General features: G+C 39.0%; 1 protein-coding gene across 1 annotated transcript; it reads left to right on the forward strand.

Annotated features, from left to right (window-relative positions):
- Window positions 1-2,287: 2,287 nt before the first annotated feature.
- LOC123326216 (olfactory receptor 148-like) lies at window positions 2,288-3,219 on the forward strand. Its single transcript, XM_044919641.1, is given in 2 exon segments — window positions 2,288-2,879; window positions 2,882-3,219. Coding segments are annotated over 2 exon segments (930 nt in total).
- Window positions 3,220-15,633: the final 12,414 nt, after the last annotated feature.

Raw genomic sequence — 15,633 nt, forward strand, 5'->3', positions numbered from 1 at the left:
AGTTTTCTTACCAGAATCAAATAAAAATAAAAAGCAGAAAACACAGAACAGTTGCAGAATTAAAATACTTTTATTGCACTAAGAATTAAAAAATTCCAACTCTTGGCAGGGATGCGGAGAAAGGGGAACCCTCCTACACTGTGGGTGGGAATGCAAGCTGGTGCAGCCACTCTGGAAAACAGTATGGAGGTTCCTCAAAAAGTTGAAAATAGAGCTACCATATGATCTAGCAATTGCACTACTGGGTATTTACCCCAAAGATACAAAAGTAGGGATCCGAAAGGGTACGTGCACGCCAATGTTTATAGCAGCAATGTCCACAATAGCTAAACTGTGGAAAGAGCCAAGATGTCCATCGACAGATGAATGGATAAAGAAGAAGTGGTATATATATACAATGGAATATTATGCAGCCATCAAAAGGAATGAGATCTTGCCATTTGCAACGACGTGGATGGAACTGGAGGGTATTATGTTGAGTGAAATAAGTCAAACAGAGAAAGACATGTATCATATGATCTCACTGATATGAGGAATTCTTTTTTTTTTTCAAAGATTTTATTTATTTATTTGAGAGAGAGAGAATGAGAGACAGAGAGCACGAGAGGGAAGAGGGCAGAGGGAGAAGCAGACCCCCCGCCGAGCAGGGAGCCCGATGTGGGACTCGATCCCGGGACTCCAGGATCATGACCTGAGCCGAAGGCAGTCACTTAACCAACTGAGCCACCCAGGCGCCCTGATATGAGGAATTCTTAATCGCAGGAAACAAACTGAGGGTTGCTGGAGTGGGGGGTGGGGTGGGACGGATGGGGTGACTGGGTGATAGACACTGGGGAGGGTATGTCCTATGGTGAGCGCTGTGAATTGTGCAAGACTGTTGAATCACAGATCTGTACCTCTGAAACAAATAATGCAATATATGTTAAGAAAAAAAAAGAAGAAGAAGAAGAAGGTAGCGGGAGGGGAAGAATGAAGCGGGGGAAATCAGAGGGGTAGACGAACCATGAGAGACAATGGACTCTGAAAAACAAACTGAGGGTTCTAGAGGGGAGGGGGGTGGGAGGATGGGTTAGCCTGGTGGTGGGTATTGAGGAGGGCACATTCTGCATGGAGCACTGGGTGTTATGCACAAACAATGAATCATGGAACACTTCATCTAAAACTAATGATGTAATGTATGGGGATTAACATAAGAATAAAAAAAAATTCCAACTCTTAGCAAGTATTAAATATCCCATAGCTGCATCTTTATATGTGATGTAACTTCACTAAAATTGACCTTCCCAATAATACAATTTAGCTGCTAATCTCAACAATTTAAAACCCCAGGATGACATCCAGATTCAGTTTCTTTTCTTTCAAATGAGCATTACCAAGTAAGAAAATGCTCAAACTAAGAAATATATTTAATTAGAATAATATTAATATGATCCAAATTCTAATGCTCATTGCACTGAACCACAATGCATTGCTGTCATCAAAGGTGTGGGTGCCCACATTAACCTTTGATGAATATTTAGGGCATTTGACCATGGCTTTGAGTAACCCTAGGGATGTTCTGAAAAGGAATCAGGAGGATGAGGCTTCCAGGCTAGTCTAGTTTAAGGCATTTATTGCTGTATAATTGGTTGTGGATGTTAATTAAATTATGTTCATCTGTTCAATATTGAGGTCTTTTTTCCCTTAGCCCATTCAGTATTTCACCATGGTGGTGTTTCATATTGCTTTGTATCCATATTCATGAAGGAAGATGATATCTTGAGATATAAAAGCATAGATTTGCTTTTCCACCCCCTAAATGTCTTTGGCCGAATCCCTAATTCTTAATTTCAGCATCATATTTATATTTATTTATTTTTTTTTAAAGATTTTATTTATTTATTTGACAGAGAGAGACACAGTGAGAGAGGGAACACAAGCAGGGAGAGTGGGAGAGGGAGAAACAGGCTCCCCACTGAGCAGGGAGCCCGATGCGGGGCTCGATCCCAGGACCCTGGGATCATGACCTGAGCCGAAGGCAGACGCTTAACTGACTGAGCCACCCAGGCGCCCCCATATTTATATTTAAACAAAGATTGGGGCACCTGGATGGCTCAGTTGGCAAGCATGTGTCTCTTGATCTCGGGGCTTTAAGTGTAAACACCATGTTGGGTATAGAGATTACTTAAAAATAAAATCTTTAAAAGAAATTAAAAAAATATATTGGTGGTGATTAATGTGTTGGTATTGTGTCTGCCACGAGTCGCCTCTACATTCATGCTTTCATCATCTTGTCTGCTCCAGGAACATGAGGAATCACACAGAGCTCCATGAGTTTATTCTACTGGGAATACCTCAGACAGAGGAACTGGAAACTGTGCTATTTGTCATCTTCTCATTTATTTACCTCTTCACCTTGCTTGGCAATTTACTCATCCTTACAGCAATTGTTTCTTCTTCTACCCTTCACACCCCCATGTATTTCTTCCTGGGACTCCTATCTATTTTTGACGTCTTGTTCCCATCTGTAACCTGTCCCAAGATGCTATCCTATCTCTCTGGCCAAAGCCAAGCCATTTCTTATGAGGGCTGTGCGGCTCAGCTCTTCTTCTACCATTTCCTGGGGTCTAGCGAAGGCTGCCTCTCTTCTGTGATGGCATGTGACTGCTTTGTGGCCATCTGTCACGCACTGAGGTATACGCTCATCATGAGACCTGGGGTCTGTATCGGCTTGGTCATGGCAGCCTGGTTGGTGGGTTGCCTTCATGCCCCCATCCCGACCTCCTTCACCTTTCAGTTAACCTACTGTGGCTCCAACTGGGTGGACTACTTCTTCTGTGACATTCCTGCTGTCTCACCCCTGGCCTGTGCTGACAGCTCCCTGGCCCAGAGAATGGGCTCCACAATGTTGGCTTTCTGGCTTTAATGCTTTGGTTCAGTGTTTGTGTCTCCTACACACGCGTTGGGATTGCCATTCTGAGAATCCGATCAGCAGAGGGCAGGCAGAAAGCTTTCTCCACCTGCAGTGCCCACCTCACTGCAATCCTCTGTGCCTATGGTCCTGTAATCATCATCTATCTGCAGCCCACACCCAACCCCTTGCTTGGTGCCGTGGTGCAGATATTAAATAATATCATCTCACCCATGCTGAACTCATTAATCTATTCCTTAAGAAACAGAGAAGTGAAAAGGTCCCTGAAAAGAGTGTTCAACAATGTAGTATTTATTTCTCTGGAATAAATTATGGGTTTTTAAAAATGGATTATGGAAATTTATTTCTCAACATCATCCACATATTTCCTCCTTTTAAATAATAGAAAATGCTTCCTTGAAAGCATTCTATTTTGTTTGCCTAATAAGATTTTCTGTGTTTGTTTTCTCTGTAACCCCTGTGGCCTTATAAATAACTCTACAACTAATATTATCCTCAGTGCCTTATTCCTGAGTAAGGAAACCATGGGGCATAGCAAGCATCTGGAGACAGATTTCTTATTCCTCTAATGGGCAGCCAATTTTGTCTGGTTGAAGATAGTGAGGACCTGTGGTGGTCCCAGGAGCACCCCTCACTAGTCCATCTCTATGCCAGATCACTCTCATTTCATTTCTCTTGTTGAACTTGAAATATTCTTCTTTTCTGCCTATAAACATTTCAGCTCCTCCACGTTGCCAAGAATAGTATTAATTAACATTTATAGAGCATGATCTATTCTCCAGGAACTATGACGAACATTTCACAGATAATATCTAATCTTCACATCACCTTCATATGGTAGAGTTTTTGTTTTTTAAAGGAAACAAACAAACAAAAAAACAGCTTTGAGGATTAGAGATTTCAAATAATGGACCCAAATTTGCACAGTAAGTAGGAAACCAAACCTCAAACTCAGATCCAGTTAGCTCCAAATCTCCTACTCTTAGTTCCTCATTTACATAACTCCCTAAAAGTCCTGCTTGGCAATTTACTCATCCTCATGACCTCTCTCCCGAGCTCATGACACATAGAAGGTGTTCAATAAATAACTGGGAAAATATGCACTGACAAAGGTCATGTTCAGATATGGACTTCATTATTATCCCCGTCTATTCTGTCACTATCCATTCTCCCATATGGAGTTAGTGGCACTAAGCTATAGCAATAAGTGTCTTGCCCTTTTTAACACATCTAGTTATGGCCAGCCTAGACCCAAGCCCTATTAACACCTGTTGTCACGGTTTTCTTACTACCCCATCCCACCGATGTTACTCCTTAGTGTGAAGGGATTGGGAAAGTCTTCCCAGCTGTGTTGTTTGAAAAGAAGATGGGGGCGCCTATGTGGCTCAGTCGTTAAGCCTCTGCCTTCGGCTCAGGTCATGATCTCAGGGTCCTGGGATTGAGCCCTGCATCGGGCTCCCTGCTTGGCGGGAAGCCTGCTTCTCCCTCTCCCACTCCCCCTGCTTGTGTTCCCTCTCTCGCTGTGTCTCTCTCTGTCAAATAAATAAATAAATTCTTAAAAAAAAAAAAAAGAAAAGAAGATGGCCTAATTATGGGGTTGGGGTTCCATTACCATGATCATCTCGTTTTCCCACTAAGTTACTTTTCCCAACTTGGTCTCCAGTGATACTGGACTTGATCATTATTTTTCAATTTTTTTCCAGAATCTAGGGGAAAAGTGAGTACTATTTACTGGAGATCTCACAGACATACCAGCCCTTAGTTGTATAACATAACCAGCCCTCACAGACATTTTGTGATTTGTAGTTTTTGTATTCCATTTTTACTCACAAAGTTTCCCATCCTATTTGAAACCATAAAAACAAAACCAAAAAAGTGAAGACCTCAAATAAAATATATTGCTGCCCTTACAAAAGGCATGAGACAAAAGAGACAAAATGAAGCTCATTTACGTGTATATAAATGATTTAAGGTGCAATAGGAAGGTTCTCTGGCCCCTCCTAACCTGGTTAGCAAAACCTAAGATCACATAGAATTTTATTCCCACACTTTGAAAATGCCTATCCTACTTAATATGCTGGATCCAAGCAATTCTAGCATTAGTTTGCTGCCCCTTTAATGCTAGCTATTGGTGGAAGAATTCACATGCTATGGTATCTGGTAAAGCCTGCATGGTGTTTATGGGCAGATATTCATCAAACTAGTATTGATATTGTTCAGTAGATTTCTTTTCTGTCTTTTTCACTGTCGTGTACTCGGGACACCCCCTGGCATAGTAAGCATCCAGTGAAAGTTTGTGGAATGAATGAATGAATACTACTTAACCATTCTAGAAATGGACAGTTCCATTTTTAAATAGATACTTCTCCAAAGAAGACATACAGATGGCCAACAAGCATATGAAAAGATGCTCAATATCACTAATCATTAGGGAAATGTAAGTCAAACTCACAATGAGTCATCACCTCATACACTTTAGATGACTACTACTTAAAAAGGAAAATAATAAGTGTTGGCAAGGATGTGCAGAAATTGGAAACTTTGTGCACTATAGGTGGGAATGTAAAACGGTACAGCCACTGTGGAAAATAGTACGGTGTTTCCTCAAAAAAATTAAAATTACCATGTGATCCAGCAATTCCATTTCTGAGCGTATATCAAAAAGAATTGAAAGCAAGGTTTTGACATATTCATAACATGTTCATAGCAGCATTATTCACAATAACCAGGAGCTGGAAGCAACCCAAGTATCCACTGATGGTGAATGGATAAACAAAATGTGGTATATACATACATGGAATATTATTCAGCCTTAAAAAGGAAGGAAATTCTGACACATGCTACCACATGGATAAACTTTGAGGATATGATATTAAGTGAAATATACCAGTCACAAAAAGGCAAATACTGTGTGATTCCAGTTATATGAGGTATTTAGAGTAGCCAAATCGATAGAAAAAGAAAATAGAATGGTGGTTGCCAAGGGCTGGGAGAGGGGAAAATGGGTAGTTGTTTAATGGATATAGAGTTGCAGTTTCACAACAAGTTTTGCAAAAAGTTCTGGAGATTCATTGCACAACAGTACAAATATACTCAACACTACTGAACTGTACACTTAAAAATGGTAAAGATAGGACCACCTGCATGGGTCAATCGGTTAAGCATTGACTCTTGGTTTCAGCTCAGGTCATGATCCCAGGGTCATTAGATTGACCCCCTCGTCAGGCTCCATGCTCAGCACAGAATCTGCTGGAGATTCTCTCTCCCTCCCCTTCTGCTCCTGCCCTTGCTCGCACATGCTCTCTCTCTCTCTCAAATAAATAAATCTTTTAAAAATGGTAAAGATAGTAAATTTTATGCTATGTGTAATTTACCACAACTTAAAAATAAACCTGCTTATCCAGTTTTCACATATCCTGTGGTTTTTGAGTTTGCTAGTTCTCTCCGTTGTCTTGTAACTACATATATCACTGAACCGTCTCAGATCGCAGTTTAATTGTTAAATACTTCAGTGTGGTGTGGGTAGAGAAGAATGTAGCCTAAGGTGCACTTCAGGTGATCTGCCTGGGGTTACCATTCACTGAGTCCTTACCCCTTAACCAGCACTGTGCAACTGATTTATGTATATTATCTAATTTATCTATGTAAGAATGCTGAGATCATTTTACAAAAGGTGAAACAAAGTTTAGGGATATCAGGTAAATTTCCCTAAGTCACACAGCTTGCTTGTAGATAGAACTAGGATTCTAGCTCACATCCTCATGCAGTTGTACATAATCTAGCAATTTTGCCGAAACTTTGAAAATAAATGTTTGACCTTCTACACACACAGCCCAAAAATCTTATTCCAGCTTTTTTCCTTTTACTACCTTTGACGTATGAGAGCTATCCCACATTATTTCTTATTCCTGTCTTCAAGCCCTTCAAAAATCCCTTCTCTTAACCAACTGCAACTCTTCATTTTATTTTCCACAATTTACTCTGGCCTTTTCTATTATTCAGGAATCTTTCCTTCTCCTTACCCAATACACTGATTCTATAAAACAAAGGCCCAGGGAATAAGACAGTCAAAGACAAAATTCCTATAGCAGGTGAAGCAACAAAAAGACGGTGAATACTTCAGCCTTATTTTTTATCTTCATATAAATGTATCTGTGTATAAATGGATGGTTGAAGGATTGTTTGCCGAAATAATAAAAATGGGTAATCCAATCTGGGGTGATTTCTACTTTCTTCTCCATGGTTCTGCTTTACTCTTACGATTTTGCAATGAGATTGTAACATTTAATTTTTAAAAGCACTATTTTCTTTCTTTTTTAATTTAAATTCAATTAGCCAACATATAGTACATCATTAGTTTTTGACGTAGTGTTCATTGATTCATTAGTTTCATATACCACCCAGTGCTCATCACAACACGTGCCCTGCTTAGTACCCATCACCCTGTTACCCCATCCCCCCACTCCCCTCCCCTTCTGCAATCCTCAGTTTGTTTCCCAGAGTTAAGAGTCTCTCATGGTTTGTCTCCCTCTCTGATTTCTTCACATTCAGTTTTTCCTCCCTTCCTCCATGATCCTCTGTGCTATTTCTTATGTTCCATGTATAAGTGAAACCATATGATAATTGTCTTTCTCTGATTGACTTATTTCACTTAGCATAATACCCTCGAGTTCTATCCACGTCAATGTAAATAGTAGGTATTCATCCTTTCTGATGGCTGAATAATATTCCATTGTATATATGAACCACATTGTCTTTATCCATTCATCTGTTGAAGGACATCTTGGTTCCTTCTACAGTTTGGCTATTGTGGATGTTGCTGCTATGAACATTGGGGTGCATGTGCCCTTTCTTTTCATTACATCTGTATCTTCACAGTAAATACCCAGTAGTGCAATTGCTGGGTCATAGGGCAAAAGAGCTATTTTCAAGAGAAAAAAGAAAATAGACATCTCATTATGGGACCAAGAGAGGCTAATTATGCAAACCGGAAAGTTTTAAGGGAAAAAAAGAACAATTACTTTGGAGGAAAAACTGGACAATCATTTCTAAAACCAATGGTGTAGTGTGTATTATGTTGTTTATAAATTGTGTCTGAACTAATTTGTAATAAAATGTCTTAATCCCACAGAGTGTGGTTCTGTTTTTCTCATCCTCATTAGTTTCTATCCTCAGTTGGCTCTAGTCTTCTGAGTGTTCCCAGAAGATACCTTTGTGGGGGCTTTACCTGATTATCAGAATCAAAGTCTGGTTCTCAGTGTATGTTCTGGTATGGAAACTCAAAGAGCAAAAATTGAAGTTCTGTTCTGGTGTCATCAGATTAGGCTAAAGCAGGGCATTAATCTACCTACATTCTCAGTAGCATCTCTCTGACTTAGTGACTGTCTTTTCTGCTTTTTTCCTGAATAAGTATCTCAAATTCTGTAGTGCAAAGATCTTCTTTATTTATTGCCCTCTGTGTATTCTAGCTCCCTCCCACAGCTAGGATTATCTTTTCGTATTCCCTCACTCCCATAATACACTCAAATGCAGTGCTGCTGAAAGCCTTCTTAGCATTTCTTTTTTTTTTTTTTTTTTTTTTTCAGCATGATTTTACTACTATTGTTATTATTTTAAGAATTATTACACAAGTTGTACATGTTGACTGTAGAAAAATTTATAAAATAAAGATTGGCAAAGAGAACACAAAATCCAACTTGTGATATCAAGGTGTACAGACAATCACCATTAACATTTTGGTAAATATTTTTTTTCTGCTTGAGTTTTTTTTTGTGTGTGTGTGTGTGTGTGTGTTTATGTTTATTTTACATAAATAGAATTATACCCCAATAATATTAACTTTTTTCCTTACCTATTTTCTTTTTTTTTTATTTTTTTTATTTATTTTTTTTTTAATTTTTTTTTTATTCTTATGTTAATCCCCATACATTACATCATTAGTTTTAGATGAAGTGTTCCATGATTCATCGTTTGTGCATAACACCCAGTGCTCCATGCAGAACGTGCCCTCCTCAATACCCACCACCAGGCTAACCCATCCTCCCACCCCCCTCCCCTCTAGAACCCTGTTTGTTTTTCAGAGTCCATCGTCTCTCATGGTTCGTCTACCCCTCCGATTTCCCCCGCTTCATTCTTCCCCTCCCGCTACCTTCTTCTTCTTCTTTTTTTTTTTTTTCTTAACATATATTGCATTATTTGTTTCAGAGGTACAGATCTGAGATTCAACAGTCTTGCAAAATTCACAGCGCTTACCAGAGCACATACCCTCCCCAGTGTCTATCACCCAGTCACCCCATCCTTCCCACCCCACCCCCCACTCCAGCAACCCTCAGTTTCTTCTTAGCATTTCTTAAAGCTCCTCACAGAGAAACCATCCATCCCTTTACAGTGATCAGCTGGGCTCTGAATAATCATTTCCCATTCAGCCTCTCAAGCCTGATCTCTCAATTCTTTTCCTGTCTTTCCTTGGGTCCTTCAAGTGGGCCCTGCTCCTTTTCAAAGTGTTTGCACATGTTTGCCCCCACCTAAAATGTGCTGTGCTTTTCCTTTCCTGCACCCTTACTCACTCTTCAGGTCTCCTATCAGATTACATTTTCCCAGGGAAGTCCTCCCTGACCTTCAGGGAACACCACGTAACTATAATTCATAATGTGCACATATGTTTACTGACAGGAAGGAGAAACATGAGCGAACAAAAATACTCTCCCATTATAACTTTTCAATCCGTTGAACTTTTCTTCCTAGCATTTGCCACATTAAATAATTATAAGTTAGATGTATGATTATTTGATTAATGTCTTTCTTCTTTTACTAGACTGTCAGCTCTTTGAGGGCAGAGACCAAGGATAATCCCTGTTCATCAGAACATAGCAGTTTTATTTTTTATTTATTTTTTATTTTTCTATTTGTTTGAGAGAGAGAGAGAGAGAAAAAAAACATGAGTAGGGGAGGGGCAGAGGGACAAGCAGACTCCCCGCTGAGCAGGGAGCCCAATGTGAGACTCCATCCCAGGACCCTGAGATCACAACCTGAGCCAAAGTGAGATGCTTAACCAATTGAGCCATCAAGGCACCCCAGAACATAACAGTTTTAGCACATCACTACAGTTGCTACTAAATTTTTCAAGAATGAATAAATGACTTCCTTGAAACTTCTAATTTGTTTACGTCGCTTTCTTTCTTCCTGTCAATTCTTTCTTATCTTAGCTTCTTATTTAGTTTAGATTTTTTACTATTATTATAACTGTTCCAAAGTACTTAAATCCTTCCCTCCATCATGTACTTCCTACCTAGTCTTCAGTGATCCCACCTGCTTGCTCTATTCCTGAACCCATCCCATGAGGCTTTCTTAGAGAAAAATCACAAACCAGGCAGTTTAGCAATACTATAAATTCATGGTTACCTACCTCAAGCGTTTGCTAGCAATCTTATGACTTTTCTTTATTGGGATTGCTCTCATGCCCTATTGGAATGACTCGTAATAGGCTAGTACTTAGACTTCTACCCAACTCCTAGGTTCTAACTCATAAAAAATGAAAACAGCATTCACCAGCAAACTGAGGACTAAAAGATCAGCAAAATCTCAGTATTCCCCATCACAGTGTTTTCTGCTAAGTTGAGTGGAAAATGTGGCTTAAACTGAGTCCAAGTGGAGACTCTTCCTCTTTCCTGATTGAATTAGAGACAGCAGGACCTATAATACAGGAGCTGCCTGATTTATCCACCTAGTCACAGGAAAGAACAATGAAAAAAGGAGAGAAAGGGAGAATGGCTTTTTTTCCCCAATAGGCCTCCTTACTCTTCACCCTTTCGCTGTCCCATATTGAGAACCTAGATCAAGTGCATCATTCTATCATTCACTTTTATGTATGACCTTTACTATCAAACACAGTACTGTGTACATTGCAAGACTTTCTGAATAAATATTAGTCTTTAATAAATTAAATTTCCTAAAGGGTGAAATGCTTTTTTGTATGATCATTTCTTTAATGTGCTCTTCATCTGTTGAAGAAAGTAAAAGGCTTGAGTACATAGCTTCGCTGAGTAAAACATAAATAAAATCATTAATTTAAAAGGTTAATGTCATTAAATATAAATATTTGATATATTCAAGACACACATAGAGTCTACATTTAACACATAACTTGGGGGACAAAGTTTTAGTTATGCAAGATGAATAAGTTCTAAAAGTGTATTGTACAGCATGGTGACTATAGTTAACAATACTGTATTGAACATTTGAAATTTGCTAATATGTAGGTCTTAAATGCTCTTACCATACACATGGGAAGAAAGAAAAGAAAAGAAAAGAAAAAAGAAAAGAGAAGGTTATTTTGTGAGGTGATGGATATGATAATTAGCTTGATTGTGGTGATCATTTTACAGTGTATACATACATCAAAACATCCAGTTGTATAAATTAAACATATACAATTTTTGTCAATTACAGCTCAGTAAAGATTTTTTTAAAAAAAAAGAATGAATGACCCCTATGTTCATAGCAGCATTATTTACAAAAGCCAAGATATGGAAGCAGCCCAAGTGTCCATCCATTGATGAATGGATAAAGAAACTACACACACACACACACACACACACATATGAATATTATTCAACCATAAAAAAGAATGAAGTCTTGCCATTTGCAAAGACATGGATAGAGCTAGAGAGTATAACACTAAATGAAATAAGTCAGAGAAAGACAAATACCATATGATTTCCCTCATATGTGGAATTTAAGAAACCAAACAAACAAGCAAAAGGAAAAAATAAGAGAGACAGAGACAAAGAAACAGAAAACATTAATTATAGAGAATAATATGACCAGAGGGAGGTGGGTGGTGGGATGGATTAAAATGTGATGGGGATTAAGGAGGGCACTTGTTGTGATGAGCACAGGGTGATGTAGGGAAGTGTCGAATTATTAAATTGTACACCTGAAACTAATACTACACTGTATGTTAACTGGAATGTAAATAAAAATTGAAAAAACAAAAAACAAAACAAACAAAGAATGAATGAAATCTGCCTTTACAGGTTCAGCCTCAAGGCCAAGGATTAATGTTTCAATTATTTATTCCTACACAAAATACAACCACCAAACTGAGTGACTTAAATAACAATTTATTATTATAAAAACCAAATTGAAACTGCAGACAAAATATGACTTGCAATTATACTTTTGTTGCTTATGATAATTCTGGAATATTTTACACTTTCTGGAGGAAAGTGTAAACAAAAATAAGAAAACTTTCTGAGTTAATCTATTGAAGTCTGACCTATTGAGATTTGATCACTATTCTATAATAGGTATCATCACTGAAAGCAGCTGACCTTTTGGGAATGTAGACCATTTGTATTTTCACGTGCCCATGATATTAATTTAGCACACAATCACCTTGATTCTAAATGTTCAGTTTGGACATCTAAGATAGTCCATGACATATGTCTTTCCTGAATAAATTGTTACCAGACCAAGGTAAATTTAATGGTATTTTACTTCCTACTCAAAAACGTATTTACCATCTTTTCTATTTGTACTGACTATTTTTTCAAGTCAGTCATCATGCCTCAAAACATTAAAGACAGGGGCGCCTGGGCGGCTCAGTCGTTAAGCGTCTGCCTTCGGCTCAGGTCATGATCTCAGGGTCCTGGGATCGAGCCCCACATCGGGCTCCCTGCTCGGCGGGAAGCCTGCTTCTCCCTCTCCCACTCCCCCTGCTTGTGTTCCCTCTCTCGCTGTGTCTCTCTCTGTCAAATAAATAAATAAAATCTTAAAAAAAAAAAACATTAAAGACAATCAGAAATATATAAGATGGTAGAATTGTTAACTTTTATATCCTTTTATCATTAGTTAGATGTGCAGCAAAAACATTGTTTACTTACACAACAAAATTCCAGAGGTATTTGGAATAGTGTACCTACCTAAACACTCCTTTTTTAAAAAAAATTATTTATTTGAGAGACAGTGAGAGAGCACAAGCAGGGGAAGGAGCAGAAGGAGGAGGAGAAGCAGACTCCCCACTGAGCAGGGAGCCCGACACGGGGCTCAATCCCAGGACCCTGAGATCATGACCTGAGCCAAAGGCAGAAGCTTAACTTACAGAGCCATAGAGGAGCCCCAAAGATTTATTTATTTATTCATTCATTCATTCATTCATTCATTTAGAGAGCATGTGCATGAGCAGTGGGGAAGGGTGTGGATGAGGGACAGAGGGAGAGGGGAGAGAGAATCTCATGCAGACTCCACGCTGAACATGGAGCCCGACTGGGGGCTCAATCCCACGACCCTGAGCCGAAATCAAGAGTCAGACGTTCAACCGAATGAGCCACCCAAGACCCCCTAAACACTCCTTAAATACTGAATCTTGATGATCAGAAACTGTATGGCGAAAAATCCTAAAGGATAGGCCAAATCCCAGTTCCTTTCAGAGTAAGCTCCATGATTTGTTCTTTGATCCTATTTTTCCTTATCTGTAGACTTCATCAGAGTTTTATGAGGTTAAAATAAGACTATAAGAAACTCTTTGCCTCTCAGACTCAAAAAACTTATTTTTGAGCAGAGGGACTATGTCTGACCACCCCTTCCCTGATTGTTCTGCTTCTCCTGGCAAATAATCAATGCCCTGCCTGTCATAACTGGTATTTGTTGGAACAAATGAATCCATGTATGCACAAATAAGCAAGTGAATGAATGTATTTAATGAGGAATTTGGTAAGCCATCCCCTGATGAAAAAAATACTTCTAGAGTATATGAGGCATTTAACTTGGGAGCTTGAACAGATGCCAAGTGATATAAGACAGATGCTTCGAGTGATAGCTAAGCTTTCTCTTGGCCTCTTAGCATGCTTCTTCTCTCTTTTTCCTGGCAATAAGCCTTTCCATTATCTTTTGGAGAGCTGCTCATCTCCATTCCACTGTACCCTGTACCCTGGCCACAGAGGTAGGCGTGTGACCCAGCCACGGAAATCAGATTTGAATCTGGAGCTGAGGCACATGGAAGCAAAAGGCAGCTGAGGCTGAATCATCTGGTGGTGGTGCTCGGGGGCTACTCCATAAATTCTGCCTGCTGAGGGCCCTAGGGCTGCCTGAGTTCCCACACTTCCATGAGACTGGTTTCCAATCATTTATTTAATCCTCTGGGTTACCCCAGTTACTGTTGCTTGCAAGAAGTCAATCCTATCATACAGTGCAGTAAAATAACATAATTTGTTTATTAAGATAATGCATACACATAAAAGAGTAGTAAATACACAAATATACATACAAAATGTGTGATATATGTACCAAAGGCATTTTTTAAAATTATTATTCCACTGAAGTATATTTTACCATACAAATCATAAAACATTTCATCACTTTTCTTCCCTGCACACCCCCCTCATTTCTAAGGTCCAGTTAGTCTAAGTCGCTAATTGCTTTCTTGCTCAATAGGGTCCCTGACTTGGGGGATTAATACCCAAAGGAAGAGAAAGTTATTTAAAATCTTCTGCATTTGGGAATGATTGTGGTTCCTGGAATCAGAGAGGAGTCTGTGAGGGAGTTAAAGAGCATTTAGATTTGTGACATTCTATTTGAAAGTGACTGAAAAGAGAAGAATTCAGGATATGCACCTGTAGACTATAAGCCAATGGGGATTTAGCAGAGGAGGGCTTCTTCCTTCACTGGAGAAGGAAAGGAAAGCAGCATTGAATAGCACCAGCAGTTACAGTTACCAGTTACATCCCCTGTTTGCCATGTAAGTGTCCAAAGTTTGCCCTTCGCTTCTCTTATTTTGGCTCTCACTTCCCTCATAATCACCAAAAAAATTAAAAAGTAGATAGATAGATTGATTGATAGATGGGTAGATAAAGGGCTTAGGCAATAGCATTCAGGAGTTGAGCTATAATTTAAGGACCTCACTGTATTTAAAAAGTTAAAACAAGCTGAAAAAGATAACAGAATTTTTTAAAATATGGAAATTGGACAGGAGCCTCTACTACCCCTGTGCCTTCTGCTGCCATAAGATTAGGCTAGTACTTAGCTTGGGTCTGGTTAGACAATTATAGACTCTGGAGACTGAAATGGAGACTACCAGTTACTCATTGTGCCAAATTTAGGAAAATGGAAGCTACTGGTTACTCACATGCACTAAAATCTGGAGCATATGGACCCTGTTAATGTAATCTTGTGTTCATGAAGAGCTATCTGAGACCCTTCTTTTGGATCGTTTCCCACTGTTGACCTCATCCCTAGGGAGACAATGTGGGAAAGATTCTGTATCTTCTGTACGTATGGCTTATAGGATCATAATGGTTTTTGGAGAGTTAATGTGACTAAATTGTCTTAGATGAATATAAGAAACTTAGATGGGACCTTGTTTGTAACAAAGACATTGAGTCTTCATATTTATCCTTTTAGAATCACAAAGCAGCACTAAGGAATCAATGCAATTTGGTAGTGTACATGAAGACTGCAAGATAGGAGACTGGTCAGGTAGGGCTTCTTGGTGAGATGGTAATAAGGGGCATCTGTAAAGAGAAACTCACCTGCAGAGTGATACCCAGTATGGAGAGAAGCAAGCAGATGAAGACAATTCTATCAGGAAGCACTACTCTGTAAACATCTAGATCATCTGGCTCCTTTTCCATTACATTGGCTTAAACACAGTTAATTTACATACATATTAAATTTAACCACAGATTTCTTTCCACAGACACCCAAGAGTTGATTCTTCCATAAAA

The sequence above is a fragment of the Neomonachus schauinslandi genome, chromosome 11 (genome assembly GCF_002201575.2).
Source record: "Neomonachus schauinslandi chromosome 11, ASM220157v2, whole genome shotgun sequence".
Taxonomy (NCBI): domain Eukaryota; kingdom Metazoa; phylum Chordata; class Mammalia; order Carnivora; family Phocidae; genus Neomonachus; species Neomonachus schauinslandi.